The following is a 22,867-nucleotide window of genomic DNA, read 5'->3' as shown; positions in this document are numbered from 1 at the left end:
AATAAAAACAAACCCTACTATTCATTAATCTATTAAAAACTTTACTTTGAACTAATACTATGCAAGATACTAGGGATATGATTAGGACAAAGACCCTGATCTCAAGAAATTAATAATCTAAACTTCATATGTATTTAACCATTTACTATTTTGATGTATTTTTAGAATCAAATCAGTGCTGTGAAGTGTTGCAGGGCTATCCTTAACATAGGAATACTTCCTATAGCTACACCTCTACATTTCCTTGGAAATGATACACACTACTTAATCTCTACATTTGCAAAATCTAAATTTCTATTATTTGCTGAAGATAGACTTATATACTATAACCTCATTATTTTTCCCTAACCAGTTATTAATTCAACATTTTTTATACCTTTATTTTATTTATTTATTTTTATGTGGTGCTGAGGATCAAAATCAGGGCCTGGTATGTGTGAGTCAAGCACTCTGCCACTGAGCCACATCCCAGCCCCAATTCAACACTTGTAAGTCAAGGGCTGGGGCTGTAGCTCAGTGGTAGAGTGCTTGCCTCGAACGTTTTAGGCACTGGGTTCTATCTTCAGCACCACATAAAAAATAAATAAATAAAGATATTGTGTCCATCTACAACTAAAAAATTATTCTTAAAAATTTATAAATCAAGATTAGTGTCACATCAGAATAAATAGATTTTTTTTTTTTAATACCAGGGATTAAACCCAGGGGTGTTTTACCATTGAGCCACATCCCCAACCCTTTTTTAATATTTTCTTTAGAGACTGAGGCTTGCTATATTGCTTTAGGGCCTTGCTAAGTTGCTGAAGCTGGCTTTGAACTTGTGATCCTCCTGCCTCAGCCTCCAGAGCCGATGGGATTACAGGCAGGTGCCACTACTGCACGGGCAAGCAGATCTTTTTTAAGGAAATGCTATTAATTGTTTAGGAATATAAAATAATGCAACTTTCCTAGAAATCAATCAGCCAATATATTTCAAGTGTTTTAAAATAATCTAATAATTTTACTCAAAGGACCATATGTAAAATAAGAGACACAGAAAATTTTACACAAAAAAACTAATTGCATCATTATTTAAATTAGTAAAAAATCGGAAACTACCTAAATTCCAGTTGATAGGGGAAAGGATAAGTGAATTCAAGATTTTGGATTTTATGAAAGGTAATCTATTGCCAACACCAAAACTAAAATTTATGAGCTGGGTCGGGTGGTACATGCCTGTAATCCCAGCTACTCAGGAGGTTGAGAGAGGATTGCAAATTTGAGGCCAGCCTGGACAACAGAGACACCTTGCCTCAAAATAAAATTTTAAAAAAGGGCTGGGATGTGTAGCCCAGTGGATGAGTGCTTGCTTAGCATGTGTGAGGTCCTGAGTTCAATTTATAGCACTGCCAAAAAAATTTAAAAAGTGAAATTTATAAGAAATTATAATCAAGGGGTTGGGTTTATAGCTTAGCGGTAGAGCACTTGCCTAGCATGGGTGAAGCACTGGGCTTGATCCTCAGCACCACATAAAAATAAATAAATAAATTAAATAAAGGTATTGTGCCCATCTCTGACTAACAAAAAATTTATTATCAACCTGAGAACTCTTATAATAACGATAAGTAAAATAGTATATGATCCCACTTCCCATAAAAGGTGTACATACCCCAACCTATGTATAGGAAAAAGGCTAGAACATTATACACCAAAATCATTACCTTTGAGTGGTAAAGTTAAATGCAGTTTTTTTAAAAAATATTTTTTTAGTTGTGGGTGGACACAATAGCTTTATTTTATTTGTTTATATGGTGCTGAGGATTGAACCCAGTGCCACACACATGCTAGGCAAGTGCTCTACCACTGAGCTGAAACCCCAGCCCCTATACAGTTTTAATTTATTTTCTTTTCCCCAGTAACAATGAATAATTTTTTAAAAATTATTTTGCATTATATTATATAACATTGCATTATAATATGCTTAGGAAAAAACACTAACAGAGAGAAAATGGTTTTCTCTAGATTGTGGCATTATGGTAATTTTGTTTCCTTCTTTATGCTTTTCTGATCTTTATTGGTTATCTACAGTAAATACATCTTATTGTTAACAAAAGAAGAAGTGATAAAAAAATATAAATTTAAATATAAGCCAGGTGGTGTGTGGCTATAATCCCAGCTACTCAGGAGGTCAAGACAGGAGGATTCCAAGTTTGAGGCCAGCCTCAGCAACTTAGTAAGACCCTGTCTCAAAAAAAAAAAAAAAAAAAAAAAAATTAAAGGGCTGGAATATAGCTCAGTGGTAGAGTGCCCCTGGGTTGTTCAATCCCCCATACAATATCAGCAAAAATGTAGACGCAAGACCCTCAAAACAGGGGCTGGGGTTGTGGCTCAGTGATAGAGCGCTTGTCTCGCATGTGTGAGGCACTGGGTTTGATCCTCAGCACCACATAAATAAAATAAAGGTATTGTGCTCACCTACAAATTAAAAAAAAAAGACTCTCAAAACATTTGTAATTCAGACACATTAGTGAGACACAAGAAAATTATAATAATGTTATACCCTTTAAATGTGAAAAAATAAAATCACAAAATTGTCCCATCATTGGTAGCATATGGACAAGATACTTTTCATAGTGTCATGGTGGAACTGCAGTTATGAGCTACAGGTGAACAAACCTATACCTTTGGGCTTCCTTAAGAGTATATTAGAGTCCAGGCACAATGGCACATGTCTGTAATCCTAGTGCCTAGGAAGGCTGAGGCAAGAGGATCATGAATCCAAGGCCAGCAACAACTTAGCAAGGACCCTGTCTCTAAAAAAAGGGCTGAAGATGTGGCTTCGTGGCTAAGCGTCCCTAGGCTTGATCCCCAATACCAAAAAAAAAGAGAACATATTATGATCATCAGGGGCTGAGGGGTTGTAGCTCAGTGGTAGAGCACTTGCCTTGTACTTATGAAACACTGGGTTTGATCCTCAGCACCACATAAAAGTAAATAAATAAAATAAAGATATTGTGTCCATCTACAACTAAAAAAAAAATTTTTTTTAAATGATCATCAGGGCTGGGGTTGTAACTCAGCAGTAGTGCACTTGCCTGAGGCACTGTGTTTGATTCTCAGCACCACATACAAATAAATAAATTAAAGGTCCATCAACAACTAAAAAAATATTTTTAAAAAATGATCATCAGGGCTGGGGATGTGGCTCAAGCGGTAGCGAGCTCGCCTGGCATGCGTGCGGCCCGGGTTCGATCCTCAGCACCACATACAAACAAAGATGTTGTGACCGCCGAAAACTAAAAAAACAATATATTAAAATTCTCTCTCTCTCTCTCTCTCTCTCTCTCTCTCTCTCTCTCTCTCCCCCTAAAAAAAAAATGATCATCAGATTAAAAAAAAAAAGACACAATGACATTTCAGGTCTTACATATTTCAACTACCTTCTCCTCAAAGCTTACCAGTCTCCATCAAAAAACTAACTGGTAGCCAAGACGCTCAGAGCTATATGGAATCTTAAAGGATCATTTAACCCTAGAATTCCAAATTTTCACCAAGGAAGTAAAAACAGTTCTGGAAATATTTTTTAAATGTCATTTTAACAGTTTAATGAAGTATGATAAAGAACACTCATCCAAATGTGGTATATACCAAATATTATCAAAACAGTCAACTAAAAAAATGAACTCATGGAGATTGTGACACAGTTTATTTTGCTAACTCTGAACTCATCTTAATGTCTTATAAACATGTGACTGATTAGGAGTTTAATAATTCTGTGCTATTTTTAAAATTCAGATTACTCATGTAAAATTATGCAAGCTAGAACACTACTGCATTATACCTTGATAATTCTTTTTTTAAAAAAAGATGCTGATAGACCTTTATTTTGTTCATTTATTTTATGTGTACTGAGAATCGAACCCAGTGCCTCACACATGCTAGGCAAGCGCTCTGCCACTGAGCCACAACCTCAGCCCCACACCTTGATAATTCTTAATTTACTGCTAGACAAGACACAGTAAATGCCTTAGTCATGGAATAATAGCCTGTTGTGCAACAACTAGTGAATACTTTGTGGTTCAAATATTAGTACATTATATGAAATTTCAGTGATTATTGGAAGTTTGGAATACTTGTCTAACATGTACACATAAAATTAAAAAATGCAAGAAGGTGGGGGCTGAGGTTGTAGCTCAGTGACAGAGCACTTGCCTAGCATGTGCGAAGCACTGGGTTTGATCTTTAGCACCACATACAAATAAATAAAGGCATTCTGTCCATCTACAACTACGAAAAAAAAAATTTTGTAAATGCAAGCAGGTGATGGGCTTGGGTTGTGGCTCAGTGGTGGAGCGCTCGCCTAGCACATGCGAGACCCTGGGTTTAATCTTCAGCACCACATAAAAATAAATAAAATAAAGGTGTTGTGTCCAACTACAACTAAAAAATAAACATAAAAAAATGCAAGCAGGTGTTCCATACTTAGTGTTTCCATTTTTTTTTTTGGGGGGGGCGGTTATGGGGATTGAATCCAGGGCCTTGCATATGCTAGGCAAGAACTCTACCACTGAGCTTATACCCCAGTCCTTAGTATTTCAATTTTAAAATAGAAATTTATCACTTCACTTTCAGTGGTGTGGATGAGTTTGAGGAAAACTTGAGTCTGCCAAAAAAAAACTGTTAAACCAGGATCTATGAGATCAGAATTTTCTTGATAGTGTATACTCAAAAATTTGATTCTGAGACTGAGAAGTCTGCATTTATCATCTGTAATCCATTCCAAATTGTTGATTCATCAAAAATAGACACAATCTTTTAAGATACTAAGTGACTATAATGAACCCAGTAAATTTGAATTCACACATAATAATGTTAATAAAAACCACTTTTTTGGTACATATATTGTCAAGTCTTATTATTCAATTTGATAACATTCCACTAAATTAAAATGAATGTTTGAAAACTGTTTAACCTGATTTTGCATTCACACAAGAGTTAAGCCAAACCATGTGATATGTCTGGGGTTTTTTGGTTTTGGTAGTCTATTCAAGTGTTCAAAAACCAAAATCCTTTAAAATGGGCTGTCTTGACTCTCCTTGCCAACAAGTTTCAGTTTTCTCCCAAAGTGAAACTGCCTTACTTCCTACAAACCTAGAATCACAATTTAGGTTTCAGCATCAGTGAACAGGAATCAAATTAAGAAACACTTTCAGGTTCTTGATCAAGTCCGATTTTTGCAGACATTTTCCCCTCCACCTGAGCACGTAAAACCTATACTTTAGTTCTCAGGCAAAAGGGATCCTTTCCAGTAAATCTTTCGAGGTTGCAAACTTTTTATTTCTTTATTTTTCCCACTCATCAATAAAGTATTTATTATTTTTTATTCGTGCACTATAATTATACATAATAGTGGGATTCATCATATCATATTCGTACATACACATAACTTGATCAATCTCCTAGTACTTTCCCTTCCGAATGTTTCAAATCTTAATGAAGATCCTTCAAAGTACTCTCCCAACTTCTGCTTTACCCATCTCAGAAACTCATCAAGATAGCACAACCCAATTGTATCGTTTTTGTTGCCCCAGCAACTGGTATGTAGTAATAAAGCAACATATGTTCGTTAAACGATTGGAAGCACATGTTAAATCATGTTTGCTATGTCTGTTTCAAAAGAATTTTAAACACGAAAGATAAACTCTACTAATTATTCATTTATAGATGAAGAAACCAAGGTACAGAGAAGGAAATTAAGTTGTTTAAGATTTCAAAATTGGTAAATGATAGCTGAATATAGAATATGAGTCAGGAACTACTTGCACTGTACCACATCACCCCAGTTTAAATTCCAGGTCCGACCTGACACAACTCGGACCGGGCAAACCGAAATAAAGAATCTCTAAAGAAAATTTGACTTGCTGCTTCTCTCAGAGTCTATAAGGAAACTAGATCCTTGGACAATCTTATAGGGCTAATTACTACAGTTTTTCAGAAGAAAAAAACGTATATCGTACAGCTTGACAACCTTTCCAGAAGCTAAACTATAAAAGCGGAGACCAAAATTCGGCCCCTACAGACTAATTGCAGCTCTTTTATTATATTTCTTGTCTCTCATCAACTTTTCATTCCTCCCCGCTTTCCTTTTCTCTCTGCTAGTGCACATCCCAGAGCTCCTTCCCGCCTAGGACCCGAACTGGTCTCACTGCACGATCTCCTCGCTGACATCCAGGCCGAAAGTTTTCCTCAACTGCTGGGTGCACCAGAGCACCAGCGGCTCCCGGGACACCGCCCCAGCTACCGCCATCTTCCTCAGCCGGAACCAGCTGGACAACAAAAGCCCCACGTCCTGCGCGGGACTAGTTCCCTTTGCAACCCGACCTCGCTCACGCGGGTTCCGCCAGCTTGCACCGCCTGGCGCAGTTGCACCGCCCCAGCGCAGATCCCGCCCACCTGTACTGCCTCAGGCTTGTTCCCGCCTCCTTGTATGCTTCCGGGAATACCCAAGCTCCCTCAGCGCGTGCTTTTCGACATTGTTTGAGGTAGAATCGAGGAAGGCCATAGGCAACACTGCCGAGAAGACAATAGAAATACCTATGAAAACTACAGTTTAGGGGGAAAAAAACAAAACACAATACGCTGAAAGCTGAGAGTACAGCCTTTAAATCTTTCTGTTTTTACGTAAAACATTTAAAAACAACGCACGTAAGCTATTAGTACTATATTAATTTTTGTTCTGGTGGTGGTAGTTGTTATGAATACCCTCTGTAGTCTGATTAACTAGATTCACACTCCTACAATTTCTATTTAATTTGTTGAACTAGGTCTTTTCCATTAGGGCCAAGACAATTTATTAAGCTCAAAGGGGAAAATTAATAACAGGTATTGAAATTTGTCTTAGAAGATGTTCCACATGAATTCTCAACCCAAGATAACCAGACTTAGGGGGTCCTTTGCAGTTCCCCACTCTGATAGGGCAATGGGTTGGGGAAAATGTTAGCCAAATTTTTTTTGGAAAGCATTTTTTATGATTCCCGGATATTTTTTGTTTGTTTGTTTTTTGGTTACCTTTATAGGTTAAAATTTTTCATTCTTGCCGGGTGCGGCGGTGCATGCGTGTAACCCCAGCCACTCGAGAAGCTGAGGCAGGAGGATAGCAGTTTAAAGAGGCTCTAACCAATTCAGTGAGACCCTGCCTTAAAAAAATAAAAAGGACTGGGGATGTCACTATTAAAGTAACTCTGGGTTGAATCCCTACCGCCCCTCCCCCCAAAAAACCCCAAGTTTTAAAAATTCCTATTAGCCTATTTAGACATTGAATGTTGTTTCACTTTTTTAAAAAAAATTAGTTCTCGGTGGATCTTTATTTTATTTATTTATATGTGGTGCTAAAATTCGAACCCAGTGCCTTGCACATGCTAGGAAAACATTCTACCGCTGAGCCACAACCCCAGCCCCAGTTTGACCTTTCCTTTTTTTTTTTTAGAGAGAGAATCTTTTTAATATTTATTTTTTGGTTTTCAGTGGACACAACATCTTTATTTTTTATGTGGTGCTGAGAATCTAACCCAGAGTCCCGCGTATGCCAGGCGAGCGTGCTACCGCTTGAGCCACATCCCCAGCCCCTGAACTTTTCTTAATGCTAATGTTTTTACTAGCATAACTAATCAAAATCATAAAAGTGTATTAACTTACATTGAGGTTAGATTGTTCTTGTCATTAATTTAGCATTTTTAACTTTTTTTTAAAAGCAAAATATTGTTGATATTAAGTAATAATGGATGCATGATTTGTGGGTATGCGATTTCTTTCTTTATAAAAATCTGGTACATTTATTACTAATTAAAACATTCAAATCATTTACCCATTTCCATATTTGTTCTGTCCCATAACTAAAATACTAACTTCTTTTTTTTAGACAGAGAGAGAGAGAGAGAGAAAATCTTAATATTTATTTATTTTTTAGTTTCCCGCGGACACAACATCTTTTGTTTGTATGTGGTGCTGAGGATCGAACCTGGGCCGCACTCATGCCAGGCGAGCGCGCTACCGCTTGAGCCACATCCCCAGCCCCTAAAGTATTGACTTCTGGAAGACAGACTATGACTTAAATTCGTAAAAAGCACAATAGAACTTAACATATCAGGGCTGGAGTTGTACTTAGTAGTAGTGTGCCTCCCTAGCACATGTGAGGCACTGGGTTTGATCCTCAGCATCACATAAAAATAAATAAATAAAATAAAGGTGTGGTGTCCAACTAAAAATATTTTTTAAAAAAGAACTTAACACATACATGTTATAATGAAATGACCAGGTCCTCAAGAATAATTTTTTTTCATAAAGCATATGTTTATGATTATAATTTCTAGGTTGTAATGTGTGCATATAACACCATTTACAATCATTATCCTGTATTCAATTACATTTCTGCCTAAGCAAAGCAAGCACACCCAGTTAATATGACTTAAATATATTCTTTGGGATTGGGGGTGTAGCTCAGTTGTAGAAAGTTTCCTTAACAAGGCCCTAGGGTCATTTTTTTTTTTTATTGGTACTGAGGACTGAATACCAGGTGATTAACCATTAAGCCACATCCTCAGCCCTTTTTATTTTTTATTTTGAGAGATGGTCTCACTAAGTTGATGAAGATGGTCTCAACTTTGTGATCATCCTGCCTCAGCCTCTCAAATCACTGGGATTACAGCCTTGTACCACCATGCCCAGCAGCTCTGGGTTCTGTTGCCAGCCCACATAAACATAAACATGCACACCAAAGATATACTTTGGTACAAATTTAAGTAGAAATTGCATTCACACATTTAACAATATTTTTCACATCACATAGTTCTCTGTTTCATGAATTGTAAAGGAGAAGTACTTCTCCAAAGCAAATATTTCTCTTAGAATTTTTAGTAGTGGGGAGGGAGGGGGAAAATCCTAGGCAGTGATACTGGTCAAATTATATTGTAGATACACACAATATAACACATTTCATCATTATGTACATAATGTACCAATAAAAACATAAAAGAAAAATAATTTTAGTAGGCATGACTTTATTTTTTTTCTCTAATATGCATTCTTCATTGTCATCGTATTAAAAAGACATATAGGGCAGGGGATGTAACTCATTGGTAAGAGTGCTTGCCTAGCATATAGGATTGACTCCCAGCACATGCCCACTCCCCAAAAGACATACAAACACAACTATAGCAATAGTAATATGTAGACAGCCTCTATAGGAAAAGGTACATTTGAAATTCTTTCTAGCAATTTAACTGGCCTGTAGAATAGGAAAAAAGACTGTAGGCAGATCCAATCTTTGTAGGAATTTGATATGTGAATTCAATTCAGCCCTTTGTAGAAGGGTTTTTTTTTTTTTTTTTTTTTTTTTTTTGGTACAGGGAATTGAACCCATGGGCACTTAACAACTGAGCCACATCCCCAGCCTTTTTTTATATTTTATTTTGAGACAGGGTCTCATTAAGTTGCATAGGGCCTCTCTAAGTTGCTGAGGTTGCTAAGTTGCTGACTCTCCCCACCTCAACTTTCTTAACCCCTGGGAAGAGAGAATTTTAACTGAAAAGGAAACAATGGCATTTTACCAGAGTGAATTGAGATGGAACTTGATGACAACAGAGCATACCCTGAGGCTTCTTGATTTTTCTATTACAAAGGTGTCTGCAATCTTAGGCCCCAGGGTTAAGATAAAACTCAGGTAATTAATTGTGAATACATTTCCTACTATTATAAAGTTAATTTAATCTGTTAGAATGTTAATTTAATCTGTTGCTTAACTCCTCTAATTCTATAATGCAGTATGGCTGTTAAAGTAGTGAGTAGCCTTTTTTTTTTTTTTTTAATTCCAGCGTATCCATTATCCTGGAATGTAGCCTAGTGCTAAAACATTTCCCTAGATGTGAGAGGACCTGGGTTTGATCCTCAACATTGCAAAAACAAAACAAAACAAAAAACCTCAAACATAATTCTTTGGAACAAATTAATGCTGTGCTCACACTCTCCAGAGTTGCCTTTCAAATGAACAATTAACAGAATATACCCCACATCACATTCATTTGATCCTACTTTTTATGCACAGGTATTCAGAGTGAAAATCATTTTCTGAGGGTTTTGTAATTAGAAGATAAACATAGGGATAGAGAAAAATTATTACTTCCCTATTCTATCTAGCCTTTAACACATTTGGCAGATTTTTTTTCAGAAAGGCATTTTATTATTTCTCTTCGTGTGTGTATGTATATACAATTCACACAGTGTTTTTTTTTTAATTTCACATGATCCTAAAACCAAAAGACTGTCAAAAATTATATTAGTTTCCTTTTCCCAATCCCATAGAATTGTTTTGACATGAATGATATAGATAAGTCATGCCTGCGGTTTGAAAGCTCTCAAAAATTCTTATTTTGATTTGTGTCCAAAAATCAGCTTAATTTTAGGTTTCGTTTCCAGAAGTCAATCATTGTGTATTTAACCCTATGTATTTTTTTGAAGAAATGTAATTTTCTGTCATTGCTGTTTTATTTCGTTTCTATAAACAGGCCCATTTACCTACTTCAGAATCTTAGCAATAACACATCAAGTAACCCGGGAAAGTGTCCGGGCACCGCCCACCTGGCGCTGGTGCGAATCACAAGCCCCTGCGAGTTGATGGACTAGCCAGCACTGCATTAAGCCTCGCCGATGTCACCCCTGGACTCCGGCGATTGGTTTGGGGTTAAAGAACAGAACCAATGGGGAACCACAGCTCGCGAGAGTCTTGTGGAGCGCGGGAAAGACATTAATATAAACGGTGGCGGGAGAGGTTTTTTTTTTTTTTTTTTTTTTTTTTAGGTCCTTGTCTTGTGAACCTCTTCGGCCCGGACGTTTTTCTTGTCTCTTCCCGTTTGAACATGGTGCGAACTAAAGCAGACAGCGTCCCAGGCACCTACAGAAAAGGTGAAGGGATCCAGCGCCATAGTGGACAGCAAGGGGTGGAGAGGGGTTTTTCCTGGGTGGCGAGATGCCCTGGCTCCCCTGGGCCCGGCACACCCAAACTCCAGCCAGCCAGGAAGCAGCCACCAGTCCCCTTTACCTTGAGGAAGCGGCTGGAGGGACAAGGGAAGGCCATCCTGCTGTTCTGGATCCCTGGGCTGTCCTCCTGAAGCTGCGAGGGTCCGGGATTGTGGTGAGAATGTGGCGAGACAAGGTATCAAAACCTTCCTGCCCCTTTCTGAATGCTCCCCTCCTCGCCTCTCTTTGCAGTGGTGGCTTCTCGAGCCCCAAGAAAGATCCTTGGTTCCTCCACCTCTGCTACTAATTCTACATCGCTTTCATCAAGGAAAGGTAAGAAGCGCCCTGCTGCAAGCTCCTTGAGTAAGAGGACGCCTCCTAAAAGAGGATCAGGTTTGGCACTACAGCCCTGGCCCACTTTGGAATTTTATTAGAGATTCTCAGGCCTTTCTTCCCTATCCTTTGAGGGGGCCTTGGCCTATTAGGGGGCTAGAATATGGGAAAAAAAGTCTCATGGAAATGAATCTCAAGCCTTGAGATGGGGACCCAGATTTATCTTCAAACCTATTTTTGTTGTTGTTGTTGTTTAGTGTTTATTATTGACAGTTGGCTTTTTCTTTTAGAAACTATTTAAGTACCTCTTCACTAGATTTAGGATAATGATTGACTATGCTAACTACATTGTCTTCTTCTTCTTCTTCTTTTTTTTTTTTTAATTTTGAGACAGTGTCTGGCTAAGTTGCCCAGGCTGGCCTTGACTTGCCATCCTCTTGCCTCAGCCTCCCAGTTCACTGGGAATAGAGGTGTGTGCCCCTTAGTCAGGCTTACATTGTCTTCTTAGTATAAACACTTTTTCTGCCTTTGCTTTTGCTTTCCTTCCTTTCTTCCTCTATCCCTCACTCCCATCCCCTCCTCTGTCTTTTTTTGAGTGTGGTGTTTGTGTGTGTTTTCTAACTTTGCAGCTCCTGATACTGCTTTTGTTTGAGTAGGAGTGTAACAAGGCGAGGGAAATAGCTTCACACTGCTCCTCCTGCATGTGGAGAGGATGAGAAAATGCCCTGCCATCTGGTGCCTCTTCCCTTTCAGTAGAAAGTTGAACAGGCAGGAAGATTAATTCCACAAGATTTAGTTACAAACAGAAAGGAGAGCACTGTTGAAGACTTCATAGATTTTTCAGTTAACTCAAATTTCCTCCTATTCCAAACACTTTCTTAGAAAATATTTATTATTTCAGTCTCTTCAGATAAAAGGCAATAGTAGGGCTGGGGTGTAGCTGAGTGGTAGAGCACTTGCCTAGCATGTGTGAGGCACTGGGTTCAATTCTCAGCACCGCATATAAATATATAAAAATACAGGTCCATCAACAACTAAAAAAATCTTTTTTAAAAAGGGAATAGTAGTCAAAACATTTGAAAGAAGATGAATTTTTTGAGACTGTCTTACAACCTGTACCACTAGAATAAATCCCATTAGGGCCACATTCCATTGTTTGGAACACTGCTGAATCACCAGAGCCAACTGAATGTACGCCCTTAATGAATGCTTTGAACAAATGCACCTTTTATAATGTTTAACATATCTCTATCTTTACTTCCAGTAAGTGTTTGAAATTGGTAATGCCCTTATTTTTTTTTCCTCTTTTGGTACTGGGAATTGAACTCAGGGTTGATCTACCAATGAGCTACATTTTCAGCACTTTTTTATTTTAATTTCAAGACAGAGTCAAGCTAAGTTGCTGAAGCTGGCTTTGAACTTGTGATCCTTTTACCTCAGCCTCTGAACTAAGATTATAGGCATGGGCCACTGTGCCCAGCCTAAATGATCTTATTAAATAAAATTCTGGTGATTTATTCTATAGGGTGATACCTTATGTTAGGAAAAACTATATCAAATATTGTATGACAGTACATAATACTGTTTGATAGCTCTGCTCATGGACAAATATGAAAAAGATTTTCCAGCTTTAAAAATTGTTATTACTGATTTTTTTTCCTAGGATCAAACTATCAAACTGAGTTTATTGTCTGATTATAGCTTTCCTGTGTCACATTTTCTAGTTTTTTAAGATGGATGTAATATCCCTTATACCTTTGAGAATTTGAAGTGAAAGAAAGAATGAAGTCTTTTTAATGAATGGTGGTTGGATTCCTAGTTCTTATTTAGTTCTGTTTATATTTTACAGCTGAAAATAAGTATGCAGGAGGAAATCCAGTTTGTGTACGTCCAACTCCCAAGTGGCAGAAAGGAATTGGAGAATTCTTTAGGCTGTCCCCTAAAGATTCTGAAAAGGAGAATCGGATTCCTGAAGAGCCAGGAAGCAGTGGCTTAGGAAAAGCAAAGAGAAAGTAAGTTTTTATATTCTGGAATATAAAGAAAATATACTCTTGAAAATAAAGGATGAATGAGATATTGAATAACTTTAAAGTTTCTCTTCAAGCTAAATATAAAAACTAAAGTTTTTTTTTTTTTAAACTTGTACTATTTCCTTAATATAAATCACTCAAAAATTTTAAACATCATCAAAAGTATTATTTTTCTTATTCCAAAGAGAATCTGTACTCATGCAGGTAAGTGCTGCATTAACTGTGAACTTATACTCTTTATTCTTTAATTTTCACCTTTTTCTTTAGACTTTTTTTGAAAGGCAGTTTCCATGTTGTTTTATTTAGCTTGAATTCTGTTTAGCCTCCTGAACTACCAGTTTGGGGCTGACAATATACTTCAGTGGTAGAGCCTGTGTTTATCATACACAAGGTCCCGGGTTCAAACTCCAGCATCAAAACAAAACAAAACAAAATACTATTTCAACTTCCCCAAGAAATATAAAATGTAAAAAAGTTGAAAAATATAGAAATATCCATATAGAAACAACCAAGGCAGATACTATGGTATATTATCTTGACAATTTCTCTACAAGTACTTAAGAATATTTCAAAACAAAACAGGGATAAAATTATACATATATAGAGTTCAATGTGCAAAGTTTTTTGTTGTTGTTGTTTTTTTTGAGATAAGAGTCTCACTGTAGGGGGTGGGGATGTGGCTCAAGCGGTAGCGCACTCGCCTGGCATGCGTGCGGCCCGGGTTCGATCCTCAGCACCACAAACAAACAAAGATGTCATGTCTGCCAAAAACTAAAAAATAAATATTAAAAAATTCTCTCTCTCTCTCTCTCTCTCTTTAAAAAAAAAAAAAGAGTCTCACTGTATTGCCAAGGCTGGCCTCAAAATTGATGTCCTTCTGCTTCAGCCTCTTAGATAGCTAGGATTAAGAGCTACCACAAACAACTAGCTTGCAAACTTTTTTTTGTGTGTGTGGTGCTGGGGATTGAACCTAGGGCCTTGTCCATGAAAGGTAAGCACTCAACCAACTGAGCTATATCCCCAACCCACTGCAAACTTTTTAAAAAGCTAATTAAACTATGCTTTTAATGACAGGAAAATGCTCATGATAAATGTTAAGAAAAAATTCTGGATACAATCCTTACTGTGTAAAATCTAAACCATGTATTTGTACTGTATGAAAATATAACAAATATTAGTAACAATTATCTCTGAATAAAAACCTCTTATACTAACAAATTTCAACAAACAAGTCACTTTTTTTTAAAATAGTTTTTTAACTGTAGTTGGATACAATACCTTTATTTATTTTTATGTGGTACTCAGGATTGAACTCAGAGCCTTGCATGTGCTAGGCAAGTACTCTACTGCTGAGCCACAACCCCAGGCCAACAAGTCACTTTTAATAACCAGAAAAAAGATAATGCTACTTGGAAAAAAAAATTGAAACCTGTTTTTTTCAATTTTTAATAATGTTAATAATGGGATCCAGGCAACAATTTTTAAATGTTTTAAAACTTTCAAAAACAAAGTATTTGACTGGGTAAGGAAAGGTGTGGCATCTTGTCACTGTCATTGTGATGCCATTTGAATATAAGGCGTGGTTTGCTACTTCCACACCAGTGAGGAATTCAGAGACCCTCCAGCCTACAAAAGCAGCAAGTTGGACACACAAGGGTAAGAGGATGGTGGCCAGGCTCAGTCTGGGGCTGCTGCTTCTGGTACTGCTCCTACCCATGCAGATTAATTCATTTGTTCCTTTAACTAGCACACCAGGTGCTACCTATTATGAAACCACAAAGCCCACCACCGCAACCAGCTCCAGCGCTATAAAGACTATAGCCAGTCTTCTCGTGGTCTTACTTACCCTTCTACATCTCTACTATTGAGAGAATAGACTAAGAAAAATCTACAGTTCTCCAACTCATATTTTTAAATCTCAATCCAAATGGCATCTGGAAGTCTGTCTTGGTAGGAAAAACAACAACAACAGGTGTTCATCATGTCTGCTAATTCCACTCATTTTATCAACACAGAAAATCTTGAGAGTCCAAACTGGGATGGTTTGAAGATCATCTGAAGGATTTAACTAAATAGAGAATGCCAATATTAAATCTGCTGGAGTTTCATGTACAAGACTAAGGAGAAAGTCAACATCAAAAATTACTTAACAGTTTTTTTTTTTTTTAATGTGGCTTAAGAAATATGGACTTTAAAAACTACCTTGAAGAGAATTATGTTACTTTGCTCTAAGACAAGAATGACCTGTGGAATGGAAATTCAGTTTTCATTTTGGCTCACTAAATCTAGAAGGCTGTAAAATAACTAGGCAATATAAAAAGATTTCATGACTTATATGTATGTTGGCAAGAACCATCAGGTGTTAATGGAAATTATTTTTTTTTCAATAATTATTTTTTAGTTTTAGGTGGACATGATATCTTTATTTTATTTCTATGTGGTTCTGAGGATCGAACCCAGGGCCTCCTGCATGCTAGGCAAGCACTCTGCCACTGAGCCACAACCCTAGCTCCTCTCTTGTTTTGTTTTAGTCCTAATTTTTTATTCTTATTTATTTATTATTTTTATTTTGGTGCTGTAGATTGGACCCAGGGCCTTGCGAACGCTAAGCAAGCACTCTACCATTAAGCTACATCCCTGCTTGACATTGCATTTAACGTTCTTTGTATTAATTGACATGTGCCAGGGAAAGGATAGATTGGAATCTATTCCAAATCCAAGAATGAGTAAGAGTTGCATGTATACTTAAAATAATTGGTAAGCATTTCTTAGCACATGTAACCATTCAATAAAAGTGTCATTCATTAGCTACCGTACTTCATTCAGAAGAATAGAAGTATACTGACTTAAACCCATCTTACAACATTACTTTTTATTTTGCATATATTGAATAATTATATTTGCATATAATTGAAAATTTATGACTCAAAGACATATTTGATAAATCTTGAAAATAAGAGGCAAACATGAAGTAGACAAAAATAGTGTATTTGGGAAATGAAGATTGGAAATCCCATTAAATTCACAATTTTTTTTTAATGTTCTTTCTGTAAATACTTTAAAAAAACTTCTGTAGATCAGAGTAGCTACATTTGGAACACTTTCTGTAGTCAAGACTTAGTTCTAAGCCTTAACTGGACTTGATTCTAGAAAGAAAAACTTTTACAACTGCCTCAATGTATATAACTTTTTAGGAACAGACACTGCATGAAATCTGGTTCACACAGTTATACATTGACCCTTAGCTGTTCCAATATTCATTATGGCTACAACAGTTTTAAAAAGTTTTAAGCCATTTTTAGAATCTACCAGATCTAACAGATCTCAACCTGTGGTATATGTGAACGAAACTTGCTCTTGCTTCATAGTTAACACTGTACATCTGGTATGGATTGTACATTGTGTTTTGAATTGATTTACATTGAATACAAACTAAATAAAAATAAAGGGCTGAAAGAGAACAAAATGATTGCTAGAGAAGAGCACACCTGCAATCCCAGCTACTCAGGAAGCTGAGGCAGGAAGGTAAGATTGAGGCCAGCCTCAGCAACTTAGTGAGACCCTTCTCAAAATGTTTTAAGAAGGGCTTAGGGCCAGGCTCGGTGACAAACCCAGCCTCAGCAATGGAGATCGGCTAAACTCAGTATGACCCCGACCCTAAATAAAATACTAAGTAGGGCTGGGGGTGTGGTTTAGTGGCTGACTGCCCCTGGGCTCAATCCCTGATATCCCCCAAAACAAAATAACACTATTATGATTGTTTATTTTTTTACTTTTGAATTTGCATGTCATATTTGTGTAGGGCCATGTTAATCTTCTCTGCATTGTTCCAATTTCAGTATATGTGTGGCTGAAGCAAGCACATAATTTATTTCAATAAAAATCAACCATCAAACTTTTTAAAAATTTTTTGGTACTAGAGATTGAACCCAGGGGTGCTTTATTACTGAGCTACATTCCAAACCCTTTTTTTTTTTTTTTTTTTTTTGAGACAGGGACTCCCTAAGTTGTTTAAGGCCTCACTAAGTTGCTGAGACTGGCCTTGAACTTGGATATCTTCTGTCTCAACCTCCTGAGTAGTTGGGATTATATGCATGAGCCACCAAGCTTTTTAATAGGTTTGTTTTCCAGCTAGGATATAGCTCAGTAGAGTGCTTACCTTGCATGCATTAAGGCCATGGGTTCAATTCCTAGCACCACCACCCACAAAAAAAATCACGAATAATAATAGGTTTGTTTTCATGTTCCTCTCTTTTTGTTTCTCCTCATTGCTATCATTTTTCCTTGTTCTTTCTTATTCTAAATTAACAAGGTGTAGTAGTCAAGATTACCTCTAGAATATACTTTAATCCTTTTGAATTGTTTGAATTAACATTAGGGAAATAAAATAATTTGGCAAGACAGCCAATTTTGGCTATAATACAGGAATAAACCTATATTTCAGTTTTCCATCATATGGAAAGAAATTATACATATATTCTCAAACAACTTTAATCCATGGTATAATAAGATCTGTGCCATAAATGTAGTAATATAGGTTTACATTTTTTCTTTAGGCCCCTTTCTTAGATTTGACTTTTAAGACAGTTACAATTATTCCTTTATTGAAATAGTTTATTAGAAGGAATATGAACCTTCAAAGTAATATTTTGAAATATGGTTACTCTTGTGGTCTTATTTTCTCCTAAAGGCAGGGTAAACTCCCATCTATTGCACATAGAGAGTCAGAATCAAGAGAATATCTGCTTAAATCTTTTTTTTTTTTTTTTTTTTTTTTTGTTCCAGGGGCACTTAACTATCAAGTCACATCTCCAGCCCTTTTTATATTTTATTTTGATACAGAGTCTCACTAAATTGCTTAGGGCCTTGCTAAATTGTTGAGGCTGGCTTTGATTTCAAATTCTCCTGCCTCAGCCTCCTAAACCCTTGGGATTATAGGAGTGTGCCACCATGCCCAGCTTCTGCTTAAATCTTGAACAGAACTATGATGCCTAAGTAAATTAGACCGTATGAAAAGGAAGTTTAGGTCATAATAGCATTCATTAGTTAACTTGGTTTAAATTCCAGCATAGCCTACTGAGATATGAAGCAATGATCATCTTTTTTTTCGTACTGGGAATTGAACCCACAGGCACTTATCACTGAACTACATCGCTAGCCCTCTTTATTTTTCTTTTGAGAAGAGTCTTGTTAAATTCCTTACAGCCTCACTAAATTGCTCAGGCTGGTCTTGAACTTTGCAGAGTCACTGGAGGTATATGCATGCATCCCTACACAAGCAATGATAATCTTATACAATGTCTGGTTACCTTCATTTTAGCTTCCTTCTTTTGGTACCCAGTTCTATGATCATTCAGGCTTACTGGATCGAATTTGAAAACTAAAATCTTTAAATAGGTGTCACAAATCTTTTCCATCTCTAAAATAAAAATTTTGATTTATGATTAAATTCTTAATTGACTTTTTCTTTATAAAAAGAGTAAATATGAATGGCTTTGGGATAATGTAAATTATTTTTTAAAAACTATGACAACCATAAGTTAACAAATTTGCTGTTTCCTCTGCTCAAATGAACTGCTTAATTTTTTGCTTTTTATTATTACTTTTCTTTCTTTCTTTTTTTTTTTTTTAATGGTATTGGGGACTGAACCCAGACCTTCACGCGTGCTAGGCAAGAGGTCTACTACTAAACTGGGTGCCCTGCATGCCTGTAATCCCAATGGCTTGGGAGGCTGCAGGCAGGATGATTCCAAGTTTAAAGTCAGCCTAAGCAACTCAGCGAGACCCTGTCTCTAAATAAAATATAAAAAACAGGGCTGGGGTTGTGGCTCAGTAGCAGAGCACTTGCCTAGGACATGTGAGGTCCTGGGTTCAATCCTCAACACATATAAAAAATAAATGATGGGGCTTGCCTAGCATGCATGAGGCACTGGGTTCGATTCTCAGCACCACATAAAAATTAAGTAAAGATATTGTATCCACCTAAAAACTAAAAAATAATTAGAAAAATAAATGAATAAAATAAAATTTTAAAAAAAGTTACCTCATTAAAAACAAAAAAGGGACTGGGAATGTGGCTCAGTGGTTAAGCATCCCTGCATTCAATCCCTGGTACAAAACAAAATAACAACAACAACAACAACAAACACAACAACTCTACTATTGGGTTACAACCCTTTTATTTATTTTGGAACAGGGTCCCACCAAGTTGTCCTGGCCTGGAACTGCCTTAGTCTTTTGAGTAGCTGGGATAATAAGCATGTGTTATTGGCCAGGATTATTACAAAGTTTTGGTTTTTTCTTTTCTTTCAATACTGGGGATTGAACCTAGGGAGCATGCTTTACCACTGAGCTATATCCCCACACTTTATATATTTTTAAAAATATTTTATTAGTTGTTGATGGTCCTTTATTTATTTTTATGTGGTGCTGAGAATCAAACCCAGTGCCTCATACATGCTAGGCTAGCGCTCTGCCAACGAGCCACAACCCCCGCCCCGCCCAGCCCACACTTTATATTTTTATTTTGAGGCAGGGTCTTGCTAAGTTGCTAATGCTGTCCACAAACTCCTGAACTTCCTGCTTCTACTTCCCAAGCAATTGGGATCATGCAATTGCAACACTGCACCTATCTATCATGAAGTTTTTACTGATAGATTATATTCTATTTATCAATTTACTTAACCTTAAAAAAAAAGATGCTCTAGGAATGAGACACTGTAAATAAAAATCGCAACATATTCTAAATGGGAAATATTGATTCTGCAAAATAAGAGGCAAAGAAATTGCTACAAATTGTGTTGCACTAGTACTTGAAATTTATACATATTTGTCAATTAATAAAGTTAAATTTTCTTTCATTTCTGGCACTTGACCACAGCCACTACATTATTAATTATTATTCCTACAAATTAAAAAAAAGGACTTAAAAAACAAATAAATAAAATTACTGTTCCTGATTTCTGTATGTTTTTTACTAATTTTTTTTCTAATTTTTTTAAAGAATTGATACTTAGGTAACTACTAAAGTTCTCTGTTCTTTCTACAGAGTATGTCCTTTGCAACCTGACCACACAGATGATGAAAAAGAATAGAACTTATTCATCTTTGAATAATGTCTCCTGTTTACTCTGGTATTTTAGGGTATAAATTTGCATAGATATGTTTGTTCAGTAAGCTTTGATGAATAGGCATTCGATTTAAAAAATGAGGCTAAAGTTTATTCAAAAGCAAGTTATGAAATTGGAGAATTTGTAAAATTACGGTTACTTAGGTTAATATTCAATTTTAATGCACTATGTTGGTTCTTTTACCTGTTATAAAGCTTCTTGTTCTTGCTAACATTAAATCAGTGCATGATGTTCCAATTACTAATGTCCTGTATTTGAGATTTGTTTACATCTTTGTACTGATGTCATTTGGGCATTGAAATTATGCTATGTTTTTATTCCCTTTATTTGCTTTAAAAAAGCAGAGTTAGAGTTTTGCACATGAAAAAAAAATCAGTATTAATTAAATTTAGTTTCTGTCATTTTTCGGAAAGGGGGCCAAAAATGCCCTCTTGAATAAATTTGGATGGATGTGGAAAAAGTTAAGGACAGTTAAAACAACAAAAAGACAAAATTCTAGCATAGAATAAGGAAAAAAGATTCGATAAGCCACATTAATAGGGAGGAATTTTTCTTGGATATTTGATTCAGTATCATAAAATATTACCCTTTGCATTTATACTTTTAAAGTTGGAAATCAATAAAATATGACAGGCAAATCATGCCATAAACCAACAGCTATGTCTAAAGTCCTTAGAGCATTCACTGCATTTCTCAAGATTAACTGAAGAAGTGGGTATAATACTACTTGTTAATGGATGTTCTTGCTTTCCTAGCACACTTTTTGCATACTGACAAGCTGTCAATTTTCAAAATTAACCATGTTTTAACAGGCATGTTTTCTGAAATTTGAAATAAAAGACTACTTATTTTCACAATACACATCCATTTGTGTGCTTCCTGAATTAATGCCTGACCAAATGTTTCAATTTTATTCCTTCCAAATGCAAAATCTGATTTTATCAACTTCCAAACTGATACCTGATGATTGTAGATTGTATATTATATTTTTGCTTTGTCTTTTAGAAGTGGATGTTAAACGGAATGTTATTGAATTGGGAATACACACACACTACACATATGTACATATGTGTGTGTGTATATATACATATATGTATATGTGTGTACATATATATGATCAATATGTGTGTGTGTATATATATATACACACACACACACAGGGTCTCACTAAATTGCTCAGGCTGGCTTTGAATTTGCCATTCTCCTCCCAGGCATGCACCACTACAACAGCTTCAACCAGGTTTTTAAAGAACAATTAATTACTGGATATGCTTTGAAGTAGGGTGTGTGAGTTCTCAAATGTGCATATGTAGATGGCAGGAGTGGGAATGTTTTAGATGTACTGAGACATTAGAGTCTGAAGTAATTTCCTAACTGGCTTTGCTGAATTGACTGCCTAGGTAAATCAATTTAACACTGTCTCATGCATTCCGGAACCCAATAGACCTGGAATTTCTTCCAAGTTACCAAAGCTATTTCCTGTCCGTCCTAGCTCAGGTGGACAACAATACAATATCCGTGATTGAGGTTATCATGACCCACAAAACTGAAGACTGCAATTGCAAGTGTATTCACTGCTAATGAAGAGAAAAATTTAGAAGTTACCCTCTTGCTGTACTGCATCTAAGCAGACCTATTCAAGATAGGAAAGACAAGATTTTTACTCATTTTCTCTGAATATTTAATTACTATAATGATGAGGGGTTTTTCTTAGGGGTGGGGGGACCGGAGATTTAGCTCAGGGACACTCTACCACTGAGCCACATCCCCAGCCCTATTTTGTACTTCATTTAGAGACAGGATCTCACTGAGTTGCGTAGCACCTCGCTTTTGCTAAGCCTGGCTTAGAACTCGCGATCCTCCTGCCTCAGACTCCTGAGCCTCTGGGATTACAGGAGTGTGCCACCGTGCCTGATAGTCATTTTTATAAAAAGGATTACTTTTAAACCCCAAACTACCCTAATATAGAATAAATGAGATGTCTTATTGAAATGTTTCTTGCCCACAGTGCAGGTATGAACGTTTATTCGGAGTGGAGGATTAGATATGTTTCTCATTACCAAACTTGATTATGGGGTTCCTTTGGCCTTTTGCTTTGCTCTTTTGAGGATTTACATCCATTCTCTCCCCTCCCCTTTAATTTAGCAAGGTTGTTTCTAGACCATAAACAAACACGCGCAATCTTTAAAAAAAAAAAAAATAAGGTGAAGACAAAACTTGCTCACCATTTGGCTTCAGGAGCTATCACAGGAGAACGAAGTCTATCAAAAAGCTTTCACATTGAAGATTTTAAAAATCCAGCTGAAACACAAGGGAAATCCACAAGAGGGAGATGCTTGTTAAATCTCCAGAAAGTAACTCCCGCAAGGGACCAGTAAGAAGAGC

The 22,867-nt window shown here is 36.6% G+C and overlaps 2 protein-coding genes and 1 non-coding gene across 7 annotated transcripts in view; 1 reads left to right on the top strand and 2 right to left on the bottom strand.

Moving 5' to 3' along the window:
* Trip4 (thyroid hormone receptor interactor 4) overlaps positions 1–22,724 on the bottom strand; it is a 72,348-nt gene extending 49,624 nt beyond the window's left edge. For 2 of the 5 annotated variants that reach the window (XR_003581375.3, XR_011706686.1), the window contains exon 1: positions 6,186–6,331. Coding sequence is in view for 2 of the 5 variants with exons in the window: in XM_027926014.2 (XP_027781815.1) it covers positions 6,186–6,286 (101 nt within the window). In the remaining 3 variants the exon portion in view is untranslated. Of the gene's footprint in view, positions 1–6,185; positions 6,333–6,432; positions 6,550–22,707 lie in introns of those variants that run through there. The other 3 variants (XM_071608382.1, XM_027926014.2, XM_027926012.2) reach the window with 3 other exon arrangements.
* On the top strand, positions 10,690–21,343 carry Pclaf (PCNA clamp associated factor). Its single transcript, XM_027925881.3, has 4 exons — positions 10,690–10,935; positions 11,242–11,322; positions 13,172–13,334; positions 20,401–21,343. The coding sequence occupies exons 1-4, from the start codon at positions 10,890–10,892 to the stop codon at positions 20,444–20,446; spliced, it is 336 nt and encodes a 111-aa protein (XP_027781682.1). The 5' UTR covers positions 10,690–10,889; the 3' UTR covers positions 20,447–21,343.
* LOC114085145 (U6 spliceosomal RNA) lies at positions 17,110–17,217 on the bottom strand. Its single transcript, XR_003581428.1, has one exon. It is a non-coding gene; the product is annotated as a U6 spliceosomal RNA (small nuclear RNA).
* Positions 22,725–22,867: the final 143 nt, after the last annotated feature.

This window comes from Marmota flaviventris, chromosome 2 (genome assembly GCF_047511675.1).
Source record: "Marmota flaviventris isolate mMarFla1 chromosome 2, mMarFla1.hap1, whole genome shotgun sequence".
Classification (NCBI taxonomy): domain Eukaryota; kingdom Metazoa; phylum Chordata; class Mammalia; order Rodentia; family Sciuridae; genus Marmota; species Marmota flaviventris.
This window is presented reverse-complemented; position numbering and strand designations above follow the sequence as displayed.

Coding starts and splice junctions, on each gene's coding strand:
- Pclaf (XM_027925881.3), top strand. CDS start 10,890: ATGGTGCGAACTAAAGCAGACAGCGTCCCAGGCACCTACAGAAAAG. Junction 11,323..13,171: donor ATCGCTTTCATCAAGGAAAG/GTAAGAAGCGCC, acceptor TATATTTTACAG/CTGAAAATAAGTATGCAGGA. Junction 13,335..20,400: donor TTAGGAAAAGCAAAGAGAAA/GTAAGTTTTTAT, acceptor TTCTTTCTACAG/AGTATGTCCTTTGCAACCTG.